At 38.3% G+C, this 22861-nt stretch overlaps 1 protein-coding gene across 1 annotated transcript in view; it reads left to right on the plus strand.

The window, feature by feature from the left end:
• The window catches only part of SLC24A4 (solute carrier family 24 (sodium/potassium/calcium exchanger), member 4), a 90917-nt gene that overhangs the window by 41392 nt on the left and 26664 nt on the right, over positions 1–22861 (plus strand). Inside the window, 8 exon segments of the mRNA XM_010003755.1 lie at positions 14511–14587; positions 15819–15893; positions 17181–17265; positions 20388–20437; positions 20440–20496; positions 21212–21286; positions 22052–22077; positions 22763–22816. Coding sequence (XP_010002057.1) covers positions 14511–14587; positions 15819–15893; positions 17181–17265; positions 20388–20437; positions 20440–20496; positions 21212–21286; positions 22052–22077; positions 22763–22816 — 499 coding nt within the window.

Consider the following 22861-nt stretch of genomic DNA (forward strand, 5'->3'; position numbering starts at 1 on the left):
AGCAGGAATACAAGCACACACCTTATCGGTTGCTCAACCACCTCTGCATGGCAGGTTTTTTGTGGTCTAACAGTTTAAGGAAAACCTAAATAGACGTATGTAGAGATAATATTAGCAGAATATGTATGTACATATAAATATATATATACACACATATAAATGTAGAAATTCTGTGTATTTCTAATATATCTTAGGAAGGTGGATTTTCCACTTCAATTTGTCTAAACAAGTGGTAGCATAACAAAACTTTCTGAACCAACTTGTCCAATGAGATGAAGATGATACAAGCTTATTTTAAGAATAAGAGTAATGCAGTATTATACCTATATGTGCAGCTGGGAAAGCATTCTGTGTGTTTTGCAGCTGGCTGTATCTTGTGTAGCCTTGCTGCATTGAGCGGCACTATTAAGTATAATGTGGGTAACACTGGAGTCAGACAGACCAGACTAAGAAAGGTCCCTCAAATCAGCTATTCCTAACTACATGTGTTTTGCTGGGGATCATCTTGGTGTGATGCTTCTTGAGAATATTTTATATGATACTCCTAGAGATTTTTTTTGTTTGCTGTATATGGTCTCAGGAAGTGCTTTATAATAGATCTGCCTTAAATGCCTGCTACTGTCTGGTATGATTAGATGAATATGACATGTTCCTATTTCTACTCTTGTTAAGAATTTAGTGCATATATTTCACTGATTTATTTTTTTTTCCGTTCCTCAGCTTTCAGACATTGATTATTTTCCTGCCATGTTCCAAGGCTCTCCGTAATTCCTTGTCTTCATTTATATGGTTACCTCAGTGATATTTATAGACAGTGATTTTTCCCATGGATGTCTTCCTGAGACTCCAGATACGTGGACCTTTCTTGCCTCTCAAGGTCAGAAAATGTAGTTTGGTGCCTGTTGAACCAAGTGCCAGTGTCCATCAGGTACAAATACGTTTCTGACATGCAGATTTGGGATCTTCTGCTGAGGGCTCCCCCTCAGTCTGTGTGCATGCTATGCAGCAAAGCAGTGCACGGTAAGTTGGAGAGAATTTTAGGTACCACTTTTCTCAATTAGTTGTTCAGCCAATGAAGTGTGGAAATATATCCGCTAGGCACTCTTTAAATTGTTTGCACTTCTGATGGCTGCTTTGGCATGAGAAGTGCTGTTCTCTGACGTGGTTTCAGACAGTGTTTGCGCACGCAGGGTTGTGTCAGTGTGATGCTCGATTTAGAAAGCAATACTCCAAACTTATAAATGGACTGTTTTTGCAGTAACGAAGGAATACCTGGATTTAAATGAGCTTGCTGTGGTACCAGCAGCAGTGAAGCAGAAGCTTCAGTGATGACGTCTATATCCAGGCTTCCAGCTGGGCTTGTACCATATGTGCTGAAGCTTGCGTGACAGTGGTTCTCCTATTATTGGTAGCTGACCTGGCCAGATTAGAAAGTCACGTGTTGTATTAAACTATACATTCTTTTACGTAGAACTTTTCAAGTGTAAAAAACCCCTATACTAATCTTCCATGATGGGGCTGTCACTTTTTCCCCTCTTTTTCCTTTTGCTCATTTCATTTCTGTGACCTTTGGCCTTGTACTCAGCTTCCTCTATGCACTGCTCAAAGTGAAGATTATGTCTCTCCCTTATGTGAACTGATAGGATTTTAACTGTAACATTCATTTACAGACACTAAATAATCATGGAATAGCATTTCACATAGACAAAGGTGGTGTGAGACTATACTCTTGGATTGTGGAATTATTGTAATGTTCATCTTTTTAACTTCCAGCAGTGGACACTGCTGCTGTGTGCCTCTGTTCTGGATTAAAATTGTTTTTAGTCAGGAATAATTAATATTCATTAAGGAAAAAATTTCCCTTTTCCCTCCCTCAATCTTAAGGGCTACTTAAAATGCTGCTAAATATGTAAAAGTCTCCAAATATTTCAAAAAGCTGTTTTTTGCTTGTGAGATTTCATATCAAAAGTGAGGCTCTTGAAGTACGTAGTAGAGGCTAGGACTGAGAAGAGATTCTTGAAGGACTCCAGTAGTGTTCACAACTCCTTATTGAATTTCTAGAGTAAGGAAAAAATGCCCTAACGGATATTGTCTGGGCAAAAATAGCACAGAACTGTGCAAATCTGCCATTTGAAAAACTATTTATCTAGTAAGCAAATCATGACATAGGAGCTGAAGGGTTAAATCTTTGTTGCCTTAAATAGGATTTCTTGGGTAGAAAAGGAGAGTTAGGCTTTGACTATGACGTAAGAAACATGCTGGCATCATATTATACCATTGGACAGAAACCTCATGCTAAAATGTGCATGACTTCGAGCTAAAGCACATGAACTGTAGAGTAATGCCAGCAATTCTATGGGCTCAGAAAGTGTAAACCTGGCCCTGCACCTTTGTGATGTTTGATTAAAAGATAAACAACAAGTCTTGTTCTCTTTTTCAGCATTTCCTCTGGGTTTTGTAAGTCTTCCTGATTTTTGGCCTTGGGCCTTCTCCCACAAACACAAAGCACTTTTTTGGTGTTGTTTTTGTTTGTTTTTTTTTAAGTGAAAGCTGATATTTTTACATAATTCCATGGTTCCAGGACCTTGGGTTCAGGAAAAGTAAGAAAACAAATATCACGTGGTTTACAACGAAGTAATGAGAATTACCTGCACCCCAGGAGCATGGCTCACAGGGAGAAACTGCTGTGCTCTGTTTGTCCATACGAATATGAGTTTTTTAAAGCACCAAGGGGTACACTGAACAAAAAATTATCTTAAATACTTGACTCCAAAACCTTTGTTACAGATCCAATGTTTTTTAACACTAGGTTTTTGAGAGCTTAAGGTATGCAACTTGAAACACTTTTTTCAAAATTTGTCTTCCTTCCAAAATAAGAGCAAAATTCAAGGAATTCATCAGCCAATCTCAGCTTGTGGCATCAACAACCTGATTTCTGTAAGTGCTGGGCATGGTGTCTGTGGTAACCTGAGTTCCTTGAAAACCTTGGCATGCTGTCTTGGGAATTCTGCCTCCAGAAAGGTCACCTAATGAACAACCTTGAAGGGCTTCCTCTGTCTTACTGCTGTGTCTTTGTATTTTACCTGTTTCCTCTTAATTTATGGGGCTTTTTGGACAAAGCACAAGAAAAATCACTGTTGGAAGCAAACCTGAATTGGCAGGGGTAGAATAGATGTTTGAGTATGTCTTTTTACTGCTGCCTTCCAGCATTTTCCTTATATATCCATTAATAAAAACTTTTTAAGTAAAGAAAGTTCAAACAATACCCATTCCTGGCTTTATTTTTTACCTTTCTCTGGTCTATGTAGGCCTGACTGAAGGTCTGCTATTGTTCTGTTACCTCATGCCTATTTGCTTTTAGAGAATCAGTTTATTTAATTTAATCTTAGCCTGGTAGAAGACATTATCCATATTTTTTGTGCTGTTTCAACTTAAATATTACATTTCCTGGATGGTTAAAATCTCTACTTGAATTGAGTATCAGAAAAACAGTAAAGATATGTGTATTTAAATACTCAATTTAATTTTATTTTCCATACATTTAGGGAAAAAGAATGGTGTGTGCCAATACAGCTGCTTTTAGATGAGCCATAGTGCAGCTTTTGCTGAAGAAGCAGCAATTCAAAAGCCTGTTGTTATGCATTACCTGTGGTGAGGGCACAATAGCACAGTTTCATTTAAAGTTAACTACCATTCTGAAAGATAGCTGCTCTGTCAATTCTTGGGGTTGCTTGTTTCTTCCTTCTCAGTGTTTTCTAGATATAATCTGTAACCTGTAGCTTTTCCAGCTACCAGCGGTTCAAACTTGATTTGTCATCTGACTTTAACTGAGTAAAATATTTTCAGTCTTTTTGCAGTTTGAATGTGATTGTCACCTCTGCTGAGGACTTACCAGGTGGGAAGTAGGTTCATATTCTGTGTTATTTGAGGTCTATCTCCAGCAGGTGTAAGGAGGTAATAACACCGTATTTTATTCACTGAAGAAGGCTAGGAAGAAGGAAGTAGCTGTTTAGAAAGTTACTTTTATAGTCAGATGGCAAGCAGTGATATTCTTTGAACAGTATCAGTGATATTTCCTAAGGAAAACTACTATTTCCTTCCACTCCATTTTTATCCACTCATAAATGTGACTGTTTTTTGTATTAGATGTGTCACTGGTGGCCAGCTTTTCTCTTTGTCTTTGAATGGTAGTTTTAATCCCATTGTTACATGGCATCAATGGAATAATAATGCATCCCATTTTTGAAATGGGTGACATCTGCCAAATAAGATGTTTAGAGAAGAAGGAGACTTAAACCTTGAGTGAGATTTACTTAGCTGATCTATCTTGCTTGCATATTCAAGCAGCACAGAAAAGAGATTCTTTCATCCATGAAATTCTGTAGTGTGAGGAAATCTGTCAAGGACAACTTCTGTGGTGGTTGTTACTTGTATACCTGCTGACAGAGTAGTTTTGGCAACAAAGGGGGATGTAGTGGTCCACTGTGATGGTTAATCTGTTCATTTAACATAATACCACAAACATATATAAAAGCATCTCCAATGTGCATTCAGTAACATAACTGGGGATTTATAATCCACCTTCTGTAGAAAAGCCCTTCTTTCACATCAGTTTATTGTTTGATTTTTAAATCCCTCTGGTATTGAAAACAAACTTCCATTTTTCCTGTTGTGCAGCTTGCTAATAGATTTGTAATGAAATCACCTTGGAGACACCATTGACACTGCAAACCTCAGAGCCTCTCCTTCTGGGTAGACTACTAGGCCTATTGTGTAGCAGTGAGCAAACTGAATTTGTGAACGATTAGGCTGAACAACTAGTGAAAATGCTTTCCATCCTTTAGTTCTGTAAGAGATTTTAAAGTCTGACTGGGAGGGGAAAAAAAACAACCACAAAAAACCCCAAACAACAAAAGCCCAAACGAGCTCTTACTGAGTTTGAGGTGATAATACCAACAACTCAGAAATTAAGTGGTGTTTGATTCTCTGGCCTGTTTGCTGCTTGACTGTAAAGGCTTGACTGTGAAGGACATAAGGAATGATTCTTTTTATCTTGGGATGAAAATTTGCCTGACCTTTTAATAATGATCCTTTCTTATGTGAGTCACAGTATCAATAGTTAATCCAGTCATCATCCCTTTTCTGAAATTTTTTTCTTACCTGCTAGTTATCTTGTCAAGGACATCACATTCCACCTGTGTTTAAAAAAGACACAGCAGAGTCCAACCCTGCATAGGTAGAGAGCTCCCTCCCTTAAATGAAACAAGAGGCTGCTGACCATAGAAACCATGAACCTTCATTAAAAAAAAACAATTAGAGAAATGTCAAGGGGAGAGGGAGAGTCAAATAAATGTATGAAGCTCCAAGTGAGAAACCAGGGGGTAAGTCCATGTAGAAGACACCAGTTTTTACTGGTGACTGATGTCTGTGGTTAATTCACAGAACAATCATGAGGTAGTACAATTTAAATCTGTTCACTTTATTCCACAATGATTATTCAGGCCTGAGTGGAGGACAAACTATATTATTCCTCCTAAGGTGGGAAATGACATCTTCAAATAAGCTGCACCAGTGATGGACCCTACTGGTGATTGAACAGCTTTGGCAACGCTGGCTCACAGCAGTGTAAGCACAGCTGAGGCAGTGGGAAACAGTAAGTAAAAAAGGAGAAGAGACGAAATACAATTTAGTATCCTGGTTTAGGAATCTGAGGTTTAAAATAAAAGAGTTGGTGTCCTTTGCTGTGGTTTTGAATAATACACATATGCTTTGTGGAAAACCGGTGCCATACTCACAGAAGATGTTAGCTGAGTTCAGGAACTCTGTGACTAGTCACTGAGACCAACAGTTTATTCCGCATAAGCACTGGAGAGCTGTCAAACAGAGGCAGATTTAGGGCACTGCACTACACTGAATTAAAATATTTTAGCATAAATTATTCTTAAACAACTGTACTAAAACTAAGTGTTGGTAATTTCTCCTTATTCAACACTGATTTAGAAATATTAATGTCCTCATTCTTAGTTACTCTGAGTGGATGTCATGCCAAACCTTGGGGTCCTTTTTGAGTTAAACTGAGGACATGTAAAACCATTAACACAAGGATCAGTACACATGAAATGCTGCACTCTGATATTCTGATGCATCCCCATGTTACCATACTAATGCATCCAGGTGTCATCACTGACTCTCTAGATTGAGGGATGAGATTTCATCATGCCTTTTGATTTTCTTTTTCTTGGCAGATAATTCTTAATGTATTTTTAGTTGATTGTCTGACATTGCCTTAGTGAGTGCAAATACGTTTCCTTTTTATAAAAGAAAAAAGAAATTAAATGTAAGTCCAGCGTTTAATAAAGTATTAATGTTACTTTTTGTTGCAGCTAATCCAATTTTGTGTAAATGTTTTCATAATATCGTATGATTAAAGGAGAGTTTGAAGGCTATTTCACCATCCTTTTGCAATACATATATGAAATGAATTTAATAGTTTAGTGTTGAGCCAGATATTTGCTTCATAAGCTGCCAGTTACCATTGCAGAGGTAATCACATTTTGCAGCCCTCCTTTGGTTGAGCAATGCAAATGGAGTTAATACACCACAGAGATAAAGTTTGCTCATAAGTTGACTGTTTGTGAGGTGAGGGCTATGGAGGATGCTTATCGTGCCTCCTGCCATGTGGTACTTTGCCTGGATATCTTTTCATTGCCCTTCGTTTGGATGCTCTGAGGCTGGTGACATAAACCATGAAACCAGTTTACTAAGGAGTTGTCTCTAGAGAAATCTGCTTGAAGAATTTTTCAAGTAAATGAGTGTGTTTTATTGAATTGCCCATTCCTGGTTTGCTTTAACACTGATGCCTTGCTTAGTATCCACCACAAACTGAATGGAATATTTGCGGGAAAATCCACCTCATCCTGCTACAGAAAACTGGAAAACAGCTGTCTAATGGGAATGGGAACTTAAAGCTTGGTAATTCTTTTTTTTTTTTTTTTTCTCTGGATGGCACCCAGGCTTATCAGTGAATTGTTCTCTTTCCTTTTTTGATCCTTGTAAGATTTTTAAGTTATCAGCTTTCATGTATAAAAGCATTTGCTGAGTATACTATTTTTCTTCACTGACAATTCAGTGTTAAGGGCATGTTAGCTTGTGGTGTTAGAAAGGGTTATTTTTAAATTTGATATTTATGTGATTATTTTCCTTAATTTAAGCTTTCTGTAATTCTGTAATAAATATAGGTTTAAGGTACTGTGGAACATTTATTATTTTCTAAGGGCTATTCAAATGTATTTTATCTGAGTTGGGAAGTAGTTCTAAAAAGAGGGATTTTCATATGACATATTATATATATGAGGAAAGTAGTTTAATTTTGATAATATGATCTTCAGGTTAACTTTTGTTTCCAGTGTTAACACTGGAATACATAACTGAAACAACCCTATACTTTTCTATGAGTAAAAATGACTCTGCTCGTCTTTTCTGAGATACACATTAGCTGTCACAATACTGAAAGTGCACAGGTTATGCAAGGGGATCAGATAAGTGTATTAGGCCATTCCCCAAGACTACCTACACATCTGTTTGGCTGTTCTGAGCTCACCACACTAATTCCTGAGACTGAGCATTTCAGCACCTGAGCTAACATGTGAAGTGTGACAGTGAACTGACCCTCTTGACTTTGGTGGTAGAGAAAATATGGGAGGAATTTCTCCCACTGCCTTCAGGATGCTTTCAAAGTGGCTAATCATCTTTCTGCAAAAATCTTCCCAGTGCACTGATTTTGAAGAAAAGTAAGGGTCAAAGACAGAGATGTTTTTAAATCAGGGGTGATTCTAAGACATACTTGTCCCATTCATTGCAACTCATCTCGTATAGGACCCCTGAATTCTGGGGAATGCGGTTGGTAGAAGTTATGATTTCCTGGGTTTCACTCAAATCTTCTAACAGATTGTATTAGTAGAGAATTATAAATGAGTGCAAGTTGCAGTACCATGAAGGCTGTTGAAGGTTCAACTCTTGGTGCACAAGCTGTTGACGTTTCACTGCTGACACCAGGTAACGAGATTATCAAATGCAGATGCCTGTGTTTGCTTGACAGGTACAAAGGAGCTCATTTCTGCACACAGTGAGCAGTTTGTTTGCTGTCACTGAGTCACAAATACATATGAGCATGAATAAAACAGCAGGCCCTAGGAGCAGGCTTCTGGAGGAGTGGGCTTCTGTGTGCATCCTTTGCTGAACCCCCGTCCTGCAAAGGCAGAGCGGAGCCGGTTGCGTGCGTCCCTTCCGACAGCTGCCGCTGCCTGCTCCCTGGGAGCAGAAATTGAGGAGTTATAACAGGCTTGGACGCTTAGCAGGTATTAGGAGTAGGCATGTTTGTTGCCTCTGTGAGTAAATCAACTGCTGATAAGGTAAAGAAATCACATGTCAAGGCGGGTTATAAAACCAGAGATCCACGTGGTTGTTGAGATGTTGTTAGGCTTAGGAGATTTTGAAACTTGACTTCATTGGCAGAGTGCCTGTCATAGTAAGGGCATATGGGAACAATGTTACCAGAAGTAATCCGGTAACCACCTAAGTCTGGGCAGGTATCATGGGCATGCCAGGGTTACCCCGGCTGCCTCATACCCTGTCCTCAGTCCACAGCCGTGCATGCAGCTTGAGCTGTGCAGCTGCTATCAAATTCTCTTCCAGGGCATGGTATTTGCATGCCTTGTGTAGCTCTTCATACACACAGCTCAGCCAGAGCTTTTTATCAAAGGTGAATTACCCTTTCTGTCATGGCATAGTCAAGGACTTTTTGTTTCCACCACTCAAAGGGGGTGGTGTCCCCTCCAATTCGTGGCTGGATAAGGTGCTTTTGTTTCCCCACTCATTTCATGACTGGGGATAGAGAATGAGCTGCAGAATGATGATAGATCCAGTATAGACTTGGCATTCTTGGTGCCCTCCCCCTTGATTAATCTGTGCTTGATAAGAGCAGGTGCAGGAGCCAGGGGTTTGCAACAGTACCAGCAGGATAAATATTTCTGTATTTCTAGCGGATTTTAAGCTGATTGGTGTATTTTCCCCTCCTTTTTTTGGCAAAGGTTAGACCCATTAGATGTACTGCTTTTCCTTTCATCTCCTTCTCCCATCTGTTCTGTGTCTTTTCAGGAGTAAATGAGAAGAGGCAGCTCCCACTCAGGCTGCCAGGTAGCTCTGTCTCCCATACACGAGAAAATCTCTCTGCATGAAGCAGAGCAGGGTAGTGCCCTGCTGTGCACTCTCATCAGATTGTACCACGGGGGCAGACTGTGCTCTCTCAAACTCCATGAGAATGCCATGTCCTCTCTGTCAGCTCATATGGAGGAGGCAATACCACTGCCATCCTCAGTTAGGTGGTGTTGATTCTCAGACTTAAGCCAGGAGCCAAGGGAATCCAAACAAGCCTGAGTGACCGGGTTATCACAGCAGTAGGTAAGAAATACCAACCATTGTTCAAAATATCGAAACAGTGGGGAGATAAGGCATACAGAGTTTATAGATGACAATTACACAAAACCTATGATTATCTGGATAATACAGCCAGAAAGACAGCAAATGCTCATACTGAAAAACTGTGAACTTTACCTTCAAGCTCACTGGCAGGTGGCTGTTCTGTTAAGGAAGAAAGTTTATTTACCAAGCTCCAGATCCTGGCTTCGTTCTGCTGACTTTTAAAGATTTGGGAGTGTTTCTATGTGAGAACGATTGCATGCCATGAGTTCTGGGGAGAGAGGAGCATTTTGTTTGAGAAACAGTCTTAATGTTAATTATTTTAAAAGTACCTCTGTGAGGCAAGCAGATACTTATTACAAGTAATTATTTATTATGGATACTGCATTACCAAACTATATATGAAGCAATATGGTTTGCAGTGAAGCTGGTTTGCTTTTGCTTGGTGATCAGATGCCTGGGCTCATTTCTAGCTTCTGGCTCTTACCTTTGACATCTTCGGGTCATCTGATTTCCTGTTTAATCTTAACTTCAAGTAAGTACAGTCACATTAGGAAGATTAGAAAGCTAGTGATTTTTTTTTTCATGCTTCTTGAAGCTTCAGTTTATACTGACTTAACAGTTTTTTGTGTTATACTGGAAAATATTTTACAGTCAACTGAATGACATTACCGGGTAGGTAATATCTTCTCAGATGACACATCCATTTTACCAAGTTATGGGGCAGAGACATATTCCCTCTGCTATATGGTGGCAATGAGGGGGATGATGCTCCTGGCAAAACCACCTGTGATGGGGGTTACAAACCTGTGCATCGGAGTATGTGAAAGCACGTACTCCATGTGCAGGGCCAAGTTCTTGTTGCTAGGGACTTGGGCCAGGGCTCTGGTCTCTGCTGTCTTGGTGTGTTGCTGGAATATGTGTATTCTCACACAGCAACACTTGAATGGAAAAGATAGAGGACAAACTGGGGGGGGTCGTAGAATCATAGAGTGGCAGGTTAGAAGAGACCTCAAGGATCATCTGGTCCAACCTCTCTAGGTAATACTGTGGATTATATGAGGTGGCTCATCACCCTGTCAAGCTGAGACTTAAAACTGGCCAATGTGAGGGAATCTACCACTTCCCTTGGGAGACTATTCCAATGTTTGATTATCATCATGGTGAAAAATTTACCTCTTGTGTCCAATCTGAATCTCCCCAGGAGCAACTTATGCCCATTATCCCTTGTCTTTTTCATGAGATTCCTTGTAAAGAGAGAATCTCCGTCTTCTCGGTAGCCATCCATTAAGTACTGAAACACTGTAATAAGTTCTCCCCAGTGCCTTCTCAAGGGTGAACAAACCCAGTTTTCTCAGCCTCTCCTCATATGGCAGGTCCTCCAGTCCTCTGATCATCCTTGTGGCCCTTCTCTGGACCCTCTCCAGCCTTTCCACGTCCTTTTTGTAGAGCCGGGACCAAAACTGAATGCAATACTCTGGGTATGGTCTGACAAGTGCTGAATAGAGCAGGATGGTGGCTTCTTTATCTCTGCTGGTGACCTCCTTGTTGATGGAGCCCAGCATCCTGTTGGTTTTCTTTGCTCCTGCAGCACACTGCTCACTCGTGTTGAGCCTGTTAGCCACCAAGATCTCCAGGTCCCTTTGCACAGGACTGCTCTCCACCCAACTGCACTCTGGGGTTATGTGTTCCCAGGGGCAAGACCTTACACTTCAGCCAGTTGAACTTCATAAGGTTCCTGCTAGCCCAGTCCTCTAGTCTGTCCAGGTCATCCTGGAGGGTGGCTCTCCCTTCTGGAGTGTCAGCCTCTCCACTCATCTTCGTGTTGTGAGCAAACTTCATCAGGGTGCTCTTGATCCCAACATCCAGGTCACTTATGATGTGATACAATAAGTTGAATAATATAGAGGTCCTGAACACAGCCATGTGGACATAGTATTTTAGCCAGTGATGCAAGAACAACCATATTGTGTAAGATGCCACCAGCTGTAGCTATGGTTCTCTTCTGCCAAAAAGAGGCTGCTTCAATGCTTTTTTAGTTATGAATCATTTTAGTGTTTATTAATTGTTAATGGGCAGAATTAATTTAAAACCACATGCTTTGAATGCTGATTAGTTTTTTGCCATACTTGATTTCATTTCCTAGGGCATAAATCCTCTGAGAAATTTTGCTTTTGGCAGCTAGGGTAGCTGACAAGAAGTTCTTAAATGTGGTGGAATTCTGATATTATTCCAGAATGGTATTTCTCTCTGGTTGCTACATGGGAAAATTATATTATTGTATTTTACTAAATTATATATTGCTATATTAGTATGTTACTATATATAGCAGTATACTACTACAGGGAATCTGCTTAGCTATTACATACATATAAGGTTCTGTTGGCATCTTAAAAGGTTTATCTGTAGATAAAAACATTGCAGATTGAAATATCTTGACCAATAATTTGTTGATTATCCGGAACTGTCTTCCAGTAAAAAAAAATGGTAAGAATGTCAGCTCTAAAATACCCAGCATCTCAAAACTGCAATGCAACCAGTTTTCTTTCAGCTTGTATATTTCTATTATCCTTTTCCTTGTTTGAGTGTAACAGTGATGAAAAAACAAAGAGAAAGGAAGATGTTTTGTTCACAGACCTTGATTTTAGAAGTACTTGATTTGTTTGCCTCAACAGGCAAATATCTTTTATTTATGGTGTGGTTTGAATTTGTAGAGCACTGCTATTTCCTCAGACTGTTCCTTAAGGTCACAAATCACCTCTGTAAATCATGGCCCTAGAGTTCTGTAGCAACCCAAATCCACTGTCTTGAAGCTAGTCCTGCTAAACACTGGTGTGCTGATGGTCTTTAAGCACTGGAGTACTCTATACCCTTGAATAATATTCCATAATTCAGTGAGTAATTTGGTATCATTGTGCTGATGGATTTGTTTGTTTATATCCACTATTGCTTTCATTTTTCCTGGTGATTGCAGAAGGAGCAACAGGAATAGAACATTTACCTAGGAGTAGGAAGTCACATTCAGGAGTAACTAAGCAAAATTTAGAATACAGATTTCTATTGTTTTTCTGGTCTGAGGTTTAAAATAAAAGATGCATCTGTATCTTGAGAAAGCTGTATTCAACATATTGAGTGCTGATAATGGTTCCAGTTAGAATACAATAGTAAGAACAGGTCTTATTGAAAAGCCTGATGAAAATCAGTTCATGAATTGCCATCAGTCATTGTTGATGAACTTTTATTTTATGCCAACTCCTTTGTAGTCTATTAATAGTTTTAACCAAAACTGTAGTGGCTTTCTAATATTAGTTTTGAGGATTTATGAAGATTTAATAAAATGGTAACTTTGACTTTTGGAAGGAAGATACGATTTATGTATATGAGGTTTTAAATACTGCTTGCTGCCAGTACATTAATTAAAAAATATTCACAGAATCACAGAATGGTTTGGGTTGGAAGGGACCTTGAAGATCATCTACTTCCAACCCCCCTGCTGTGAGCAGGGGCACCTTCCACTAGACCAGGTTGCTCAAAGCTCCAGATAATACCTTTATGGTAGTGGGCACTGAGTTAAAAAAAAGAGACTTATGGGATCTTTAGCTTTGCATGGAGACATTGATCCAGTCTTTGTCAAACCAGATGTATGCAACGTATGTAGGTGTGTGTAGTACAGATGAAAAGAGGCAGTTTTGTATTTGTATAAAACTTAAAGACTGAGGAGATGAGAAGTCAGTCAGGTCTTTGAAAGCAGAAGGTCCTCTCACTGCAGCTGTGTTTGGTGATTACAGATAACTAAGATATTATAAAAACTGTTATATTCAAAGAGTTTCAGCACAACATTTTCAGAACACTGGGCTGGTTTAGAGTGTTTGAAGTTTAGTAGCTAAAAACATCAACCATACCTTGAATTATTGGTTTCTGTGTTCATGGTTATTGTTTGTAGAATTATATAGAGAAATTGAGAAAATATGCCATTGAAATTGAAAATGGAAGAGCACAAATATTATATATACTGTGTTCTAAAACATTCATGTAAACTGACAGACTTGAATATGGAAAATACCATAATATATTCTCTGTTTCCTACCCTGAGTTTCTGTATATTATGCTAAGTTCATAAGAACTTTCTGGAGCTTATTTTGTTGTCAACCTACATCTACAAATCACTGTGGAAAGGAACATCTCTTTCTGAATAATAATTTAACTTGAATGCATTTAGATTTCAGTGGCTGAAATTATATTCACCCTTAAACTTCCCAGACTCCTCTCTGAGGCACTGTAGATCTCTATCACCGCCTGTCTTGTCAGTCTGGATGTTTTTATCTCATAGATTTCTTCAGACCTTTATTTTAGTTGCTGTCTTTGTCTCCCCCATCTGGAATTTTTTTTTCACTCTATTGCCTATACATGGGACAGAGATCCTTTAAATGATCAGAACTTCGCTGTCACCTAGAAACAATCCCCAAACTCATGTTTTTGCACGTTTCTATTGTCCACCTACCATTTCTGTGTCATTCCTCCCTTCACCAGATTTAGATAATAGACATTTTGAAAAATGTACTTGGAGTCATTTCATTCTTTGTGAAATTATTTGCAAGATGGTAGAGCCCTAAAAAAATTTTCTATTACGAGCCTGATGGAAAGTTACAACCATTGTGTAGCTTGTCAGGCAAGGCACACTTAAAGATAGGAATGATATTTCAGAATGAGTTTTTTTGCCTGTTCCTGTCACTTCAGAAATATATTTAGTGGAGAGACCAAGCAGAGAATAGTAAAAATAAGGTGTTAAGAATGTGAAACTCTTAGTAGAGTGGAGGTTGCTTTAAGTCACTGGAATTATGATCACTAACACCTAAGTATTAATTCTCTGTTTTTTCTATGGAGCGTAAAAGAGATTCTGAGGTGGGAAGCTATACTTTGATAAAAGAAGATACACTTATGTTTGGTCTTAAATTTCTACAGATGCAGCCTTATTTTTCAGTCTTCTGTTTATAGATGCTAAAAATGTTTTTAAAATGTAAATTATCTTTTAGCCATTAATGAGTTTCCTGAAGATATATTTACAAATAAAGAGAGGCAGCAAGGAGGAGTTCTGCTTCACATCATTGCTGTAAGTTTTATTCTACTTCATTTTTTGTTTCCTTTTATTTGTCTCATAAGATGTTGATTATCTTAGTGGCCTACTAAATAGAGTTTTGCATGTATCAGTATGTTTCTAATGCTTTGATTTCAGTATTTCTAATTAGTCTATATGGGTGAAGATGCTGGAAAGGTGACATCTTAGGGACACAGTGTAGTGGTGGACTTCATAGTGTCAGGTTAATGGTTCCACTTGATGATTTTAAGGGTCTTTTCCAACAAAAGTGATCTTATGATTCTTCAATATATTTAAGAAAATTATGCAAGTCTGCATTTGCAATGCCTTTGCATTCATCCTCTTGGAGGTAAAATCCTGGATGCATGGATCACAGAGGGATTTCCTCCACTGACTTGTATTTGTTTGTATTTTGTCTTGTATAAACAGAGTTTGGAATGCCTTTGTTGATGACATCAAGCATGATGTGAAAGATACTTGATTCTCTTTCTTTCCTGTTGTGCCTCTATGCAAAACATGCAGTTTTAATTAAAAAACTCCAACAAACCAACCCTGAAGAAATACAGGAAATGTCATGTGGAGTTTTATATTTTACTACAGAAAAACAAAACAAGTAAGGCCTACAGGCTCCAGTTTTCTGTTCCCAGCTCAAGGAAAGTAAAGTAGAAAAGAGCTGTGTTTGATGGACAATGGCACAGTTAGGCCCACTGCATGAGCACAACACATAAAGCCACATAAGATAGTGGGAGAATCAAATGTGTGCAGGGGACCAGGTTCAATCCTGAGAAGTTTGGTGCCATGAGGCATGGTCAGGATCTGTTTATTTCCAGATGTGATTATTTTTTGTGTATTGTTAATAAAAATTATGTTACTTCCTATTTCATTACTTGGTCCAATAATTAATGTAAAATACAGATTATAAGTATGCAACTTTGTAAGCCTTCCCTTCACTTTCCTTTATAGGAAGAAAGTGAACTTACAGAAGTCTGTTGTGCACCGTATTCTGTGAAACTGTGATACCATTCACATTCTAGGGTCTGGCAAACATTATTGTCCTAAACTCAATCTTGCATTCAAGAATCTGCTTGTATGCCATAAATTATGAACAGGGGGATTTTTATTTGGAATAAAATAAAAAATGAAGCTATGTATTTCTGCTAGTCTGAATAAATATAGCATTGCCTTTATTCATCTTTTCATGTACTGGAAAAATCTGAAGTATTTCCTGGATTTATTTTCTTTACAGGCTCTTTATATGTTCTATGCTTTGGCAATAGTATGTGATGACTTCTTTGTTCCATCCTTAGAGAAAATTTGTGAGGTATGTGAAAGAATTTTACTCTTCATTTGGAAATTTATTTAGAGAATATTATAGAATTAGATATTTTACACCATCACTGTTTGGAGTTAATTCCTGTAAACATTTTGGCCTCAGACCTTTTCAGATGATTTGATCTTTCAATCAAAAAATTAACCTGTGGTCTGGGCACAGTGGTCCCCCTGGCCACACTCAAGGAGACAAAAGATGGAAGATGTAATGGAATCAGATGGCAAAACTCAAATACTTGAAGCAGGTTGCTAAGATGGATATGAGATACAGATGATTTGGGTTTATTATCGTACACCTAGTTTTAAAAGTTACTTGAGAAAAGAAATAATGCATAGAAAAATGAATGCAAATTTTGTTGCTCATCTACCACTCATCAGCAAGGCATGCAGTCTTCTCAGCAATTATGCAAACTTACATGTACAATTCTAATTAGAGTGAGTTTATCTGGACAGGGTAGAATTGATGCTTGGCACGTAAAAGTAGTGTTAGGTGTGGCTTTGATGAACTACTACAAAATGAATACAAAGTAGAAACCAGATATTAATTCAGTTTTGAGGACAAAATTGAAATCTCATGTCCATTGCTTTTTAACAAAAACATGTGTGACCATTGTCTGAAAAACTCCTATAGCAGGTGAAAAAGACTATTTTCCTATGGATTTATGTACTAAATTCTTGTTAGTGTCTGTCAGAGATAAGTACTTAAGCTTCAATAGAAGACAAAGAGAAGAGTAAGGGAGGCAATGAAAAATAGTCACTTATTCCTTTTCTCATCTTTTCCCTTTTCTGTTGTTTTGTCTTCAGCATATACCTTATTTAAGGTGTACCAGTTGGGTTGTACCAATTAAGCTGTCACTGATCCTTCATAAAATCTTTGCTTCTGGTCTCATGTTCTGCTGAACATTAAAACAGATAAAAATAATTCAGATGGCACACTTACATTTGAGCTTCTGCAACTGTATGTCTGGTAATAGATCAAATGGTTCAGTAAGGGCTTGTGTTTATGTTTTGTCAAGTTCTGTAGGATACCATTTTCATTTTTAAATATTCTTTATTAATGAACAGTCACTATAATACAAAAGTAGACACTGTCGTTTGGAAAGGCAAATATACTTTCTGCAATTAAAAGGTTTATACCCTAACTCACTGAAGTATCAGATAAAATTACTTACTTATTATAGTGACTGTTCATCCTTTAATACCACTGTGGCCAAAAAATGAAGAACTTCTTTCTTTGCCACTGTAGAACCATGCAGTGTAAATTGTGCTTTTCTTCCAGAAACTACATTTGAGTGAAGATGTTGCTGGAGCCACATTCATGGCAGCAGGGAGCTCCACTCCAGAACTGTTTGCATCTGTTATAGGTATGGAGCCTAAACACTAGCTTTTATTAGATCAGCTGTTAAAAAATCAGCAGCAGATCAAGCAGAGGTATGCAAAAATGATACCATTCTTCTGTCAATTTATAATCAGCAGTTGCAGCTGTCAGCTAGTCTGTGCTTCATTATATAATTAACTACTCAAAATATCTCATGAAACTGTGATTCTCCTCTCAAAATACAGAGAGGAATGGCTGATTCTGAACATAGAAAGTAAAATAAGAGATTTATTGCAGTCTCCTGAGAGATAACTGGAGATATTTGATGCCTCTTTGGCTTCTGTCTTCACAAATTAAGGGAATTAAATTAAGGGAATTTTCTCCTCCCCCTCTATTCTGCATTGGTGAGGCCTCATCTGGAGTATTGTGTCCAGTTCTGGGCCCCTCAGTTCAAGAAGGACAGGGAACTGCTTGAAAGAGTCCAGCGCAGAGCCACAAAGATGATTAAGGGAGTGGAACATCTCCCTTATGAGGAAAGGCTGAGGGAGCTGGGTCTCTTTAGCTTGGAGAAAAGGAGACTGAGGGGTGACCTCATCAGTGTTTACAAATATGTAAGGGGTGAGTGTCAGGGGGACGGAGTTAGGCTTTTCTCAGTGATGACCAGTGATAGGACAAGGGGTAATGGGTGTAAATTGGAGCATAGGAGGTTCAAGGTGAATATCCGAAAAAAAATTTTTACTGTAAGAGTGACAGAGCACTGGAACAGACTGCCCAGGGAGGTTGTGGAGTCTCCCTCACTGGAGACATTCAAAACCCACCTGGATGAGTTCCTGTGTGAGGTACCCTAGGTGACCCTGCTCTGGCAGGGGGGTTGGACTAGATGATCTCTCGAGGTCCCTTCCAGCCCCTAAGATTCTATGATTCTATGATTCTATGAATTAATTTTGTCCAGGAAGTAGAAAAGCAAGGAACATAAGAAAAGAAATTAATGTATAGGTAAGGCAGAGGTATTATAGGCATGGCATCGTGTATATTGCTTACAGAATTATTTGAAATTATCTCTTAAATATTAAACATTATTGGTAGAGAGAGGAGGTCTAAAGGGCAAAAGCAGTGCCTGTTAAGGGAAAGAAGGACACAGGATTACACTGATAGAGAAGGGGAAAGCAGCAAACTTGATAAATCCATCTTTAGTAAAGCCTTAGTAGGCTTTCTGCTACTGTCTTGACTGACATTTTTACAAACTTTAGGGAAATACAGTCTAAAGGAATGTGCATTAACCTCATGTCCAACTTATTAAAAAGCCAGGGGTGTAAGCCCTCAGGGCTCCCTTTTAGCAAAAGATTTAAAGTACAAGTAGACACAGCTCTGTAGTGCATTCATGTCAGCTTTGGTTCTGTCTCAGTGCTGAAGATTACATTAGATAATCCCTGCAGAGCCACTCCAGCCACTGATTTTTGTAATTTTGATACAGTTATGTTACAGACAGGTATCTGAGTCACAGGTGGGCTCAGTGCTAAGGGAAATCTGAAAATTGATCCTAGAACATGTTAAGTGTGAATCCAGTTTTCTGTTCAAGTCAGAGGGCACACGTTACTGCACCTCAGGTGGCTACCAGTTTTTTGAGGGAAGAATCTTATTTTTCATGAGACATTGCAAGGAAGAAAGTTTTCTGTCCTTTATTATACTGTTTGAAATAAATTCCATGCTCCTGATGTGCTTGGAGGTCTTTTCTATTTGTTTGAATGAATTACTGCACCACTAACAACCAAGCTGTGAAATACAGAACTTACCGTTGAACTAACTAGCTAAGAGGTAATTCTGATTTAAATATATATATATATATATATGTATAAATAACAGACTGCCCAGGGAGGTTGTGGAGTCTCCCTCACTGGAGACATTCAAAACCCACCTGGATGAGTTCCTGTGTGAGGTACCCTAGGTGACCCTGCTCTGGCAGGGGGGCTGGACTAGATGATCTCTCGAGGTCCCTTCCAGCCCCTAAGATTCTATGATTCTATGAATTAATTTTAGCAAGGAAGTAGAAAAGCAAGGAACATAAGAAAAGAAATTAATGTATAGGTAAGGCAGAGGTATTATAGGCATGGCATCGTGTATATTGCTTACAGAATTATTTGAAATTATCTCTTAAATATTAAACATTATTGGTAGAGAGAGGAGGTCTAAAGGGCAAAAGCAGTGCCTGTTAAGGGAAAGAAGGACACAGGATTACACTGATAGAGAAGGGGAAAGCAGCAAACTTGATAAATCCATCTTTAGTAAAGCCTTAGTAGGCTTTCTGCTACTGTCTTGACTGACATTTTTACAAACTTTAGGGAAATACAGTCTAAAGGAATGTGCATTAACCTCATGTCCAACTTATTAAAAAGCCAGGGGTGTAAGCCCTCAGGGCTCCCTTTTAGCAAAAGATTTAAAGTACAAGTAGACACAGCTCTGTAGTGCATTCATGTCAGCTTTGGTTCTGTCTCAGTGCTGAAGATTACATTAGATAATCCCTGCAGAGCCACTCCAGCCACTGATTTTTGTAATTTTGATACAGTTATGTTACAGACAGGTATCTGAGTCACAGGTGGGCTCAGTGCTAAGGGAAATCTGAAAATTGATCCTAGAACATGTTAAGTGTGAATCCAGTTTTCTGTTCAAGTCAGAGGGCACACGTTACTGCACCTCAGGTGGCTACCAGTTTTTTGAGGGAAGAATCTTATTTTTCATGAGACATTGTAAGGAAGAAAGTTTTCTGTCCTTTATTATACTGTTTGAAATAAATTCCATGCTCCTGATGTGCTTGGAGGTCTTTTCTATTTGTTTGAATGAATTACTGCACCACTAACAACCAAGCTGTGAAATACAGAACTTACCGTTGAACTAACTAGCTAAGAGGTAATTCTCTTTTAAATATATATATATATATGTATAAATATATATATAGAGAGAGATGTTAAGCCCAAAATGAGGAGCTGCTAATTAGACTAAAACACAAAATATTGCACAGAGAATTGAGCATTTATTATGAAACAAGTTTTGGTTAAACTTTCAAACAATGTCATGTTGTCAGGTAGTACATGTGTTAAGTAGTTTAAGTAGTTGCCTGTGACTTAAAAGTAAATGACAGAGGTAATAATGCATGTTTTTCTCCCTTTGCAGGTGTATTTATCACTCATGGAGATGTAGGAGTAGGAACTATTGTTGGTTCAGAAAAACAGTTTTCAACATCCTCTGCATTGTTGGTGTCTGTGGATTGTTTGCAGGACAGGTCAGTAAGATACTTATATTTATGGAGTTCCATTGCACACAATTTAGGGGTTTCCATCAGGGGGAGGGAGGGAAGAGGGAAGCTAAAAGCAAAAATAAGCTGGCATTTAGAAAAATGTGCTGGAAAAAAATTGCAAATTATTTACAAATAGCAAATGTTTCCAAAAATTCAGCTACAGTTTTGGCACTCTGAACATAAAGCATACAAAGGAAACTATTCTTCATACAATAATGTGTTCACAGTCAACTGATCAGTAGTGTCTGCTAATCCTTTCTGGTACTGACAGTGATCAAAGAATCTAGGACACAAGCATGGGATTTGCTCCATCTACTCATTAGATGGTTATACTGTATGTCATATTTTTTAATGTATCAAGTCTGATATATCCACAAATATAATGAAGTGGGAATAGCTGATTTGATGCAGTAAAATGAGTCGTACTTTACAATTGAAATTATGACCAATTAAAATATCATTAGTAAGAAATTTATTTAATTAATGGAAGTTTCTATATGATTTTTAATACTGGTGGTTATTATAGATCAGTTGTTTAACAGACTGATATGTCTTCCTGTTAGCATAAAGCTGCATTTGGTTCCAGAATAGTTGCTAATAATACTTCTGCTCACACATCTAAGTGATTGCAAGATAGAGACCTTTTTTTTCCCTTAAAAATAACCTTTTTTTTGTTGGCTGAAGCTGTGGTATTTTTCAGGTGGTTCGTCTCACCCAGTGGGCTGTGTTCCGAGACTCTGTGTACTACACATTTTCTGTGGTTGTACTTATTGTTGTAAGTAATTCCCTTACAAATTAACATGTTTCATTGCTTGAATTTTGGGAGAACCAGCCTGCTAACCACTAATATACACTGATAAACAGTTACTTTCTTAGCTAGTTCTAGTGACATCTGAAAGTGAGGGTTCAGCTCCACAGTATGTTCCAAATATGAAAACTTCATACAGCCCCACAGAATATGTGTCCATCATGTTCATCAGTGTCCATTCATTTTGTACCTACAGCCTGTACAGTCTACTGTATCTGATGGGAAGGGAGGGGAAGAATCCAAATTGTTTGTTTTGTAATAAAGATAGATCAGCAGCAGCTGCCCATTAGGTTTCAGGAGTTACATAGGATGGATTAAAATGTGTATAACCACTTGGCCTAAGAGCAGAAGTAAAATGCCTGCCTTTTCTGCTAAAACTAGTCTGAAATGACTGAGAGTTAGGTCTCCAGAATACATGACTTTGCTGTCATTTACACCACACAGCACAAGGGTACGTGTGTATCTGTCTGTTTCACATGCTCACACTGTTCTACTAAATAGTATTTATAACAATCCCTGAGAGGGATCCAGGCCTTGTTCACAAGGTTTGTGCTTTGTGAGGGACACAATCTATGCAATGGAAGTTCTGGTTAGACAGGGTTGAAACTCAAGTAGCTTCTGGCTAGATGTGACTGATATTTATTAAAGAAGTGTGACTATCTTTCAAGATAGATCAGAGAAATGGTCAATTTATATATTGCCTTTTTTTTTTTTTTTTTGTCCTTCTTCTAGTTCATATATGATGAGAAAATAGAATGGTAAGTTGTGTAAATTACTCCCTGTGATCTTGTATTTGCCATGAGACTGATCAGTAAATAGAGTTGCAGTGTAATTAGCTTTCATTCATACACGGTGGAAACATTAACTGGATTTGACACCTAGGAAATCCTACGTGTTTTCTGTGATTATATCTTTTATGATAAAAAATTAAAAGAAAATTTAAGAGCCTGAAAACATTAAGTAAATAGGCTGTATCTAAGGCCTGAAGACTCATGCAGAAAGGGTAACCTACTACCTGCTACTTTGATTCTGGCTGTTAACATTTATAGGGGTGCTAGGTGTCCCAAAGAACAGACCAAGGTGGGATCCCAGTGAAAGATCCTAAGTATCTTCCAAAGAGTCCTCTCAGAGTGCCTGGCCTGTGCTTCAGCACTGAAATTACAAAAAGCCTTGTGATTTTGATTTTCAGAGGGTAGCTATGGTTTCCATCTGTGTAACACATCTCTGAAATATGTGCATTACATTTAATTTGCATGTTTATTGGAACTTGAGAGTCTGCTTGCCCCCCATTCTGCTGAGACACCATCTAATCTTAGTGATGTGAATCCTGTGTACACAAATGTGACTTGTACTGGATATTTAATGCAAACTCCTACATAAAACTGACAAAGCATACGGCTGTTGGAATGGCCTCTTAACACTTTTTTTTTTTGTCTCTTTGAGGTGGGAAAGCCTTGTACTCATCATTATGTATTCATTCTACATACTTATCATGAAGTAAGTGCTTTTCTCCTCCGTATGCCCTTTAGGTGTTAATTGACC

The sequence above is a fragment of the Chaetura pelagica genome, unplaced genomic scaffold (assembly GCF_000747805.2).
Source record: "Chaetura pelagica isolate M959 unplaced genomic scaffold, ChaPel_1.0 scaffold48, whole genome shotgun sequence".
In the NCBI taxonomy this organism is placed as follows: domain Eukaryota; kingdom Metazoa; phylum Chordata; class Aves; order Apodiformes; family Apodidae; genus Chaetura; species Chaetura pelagica.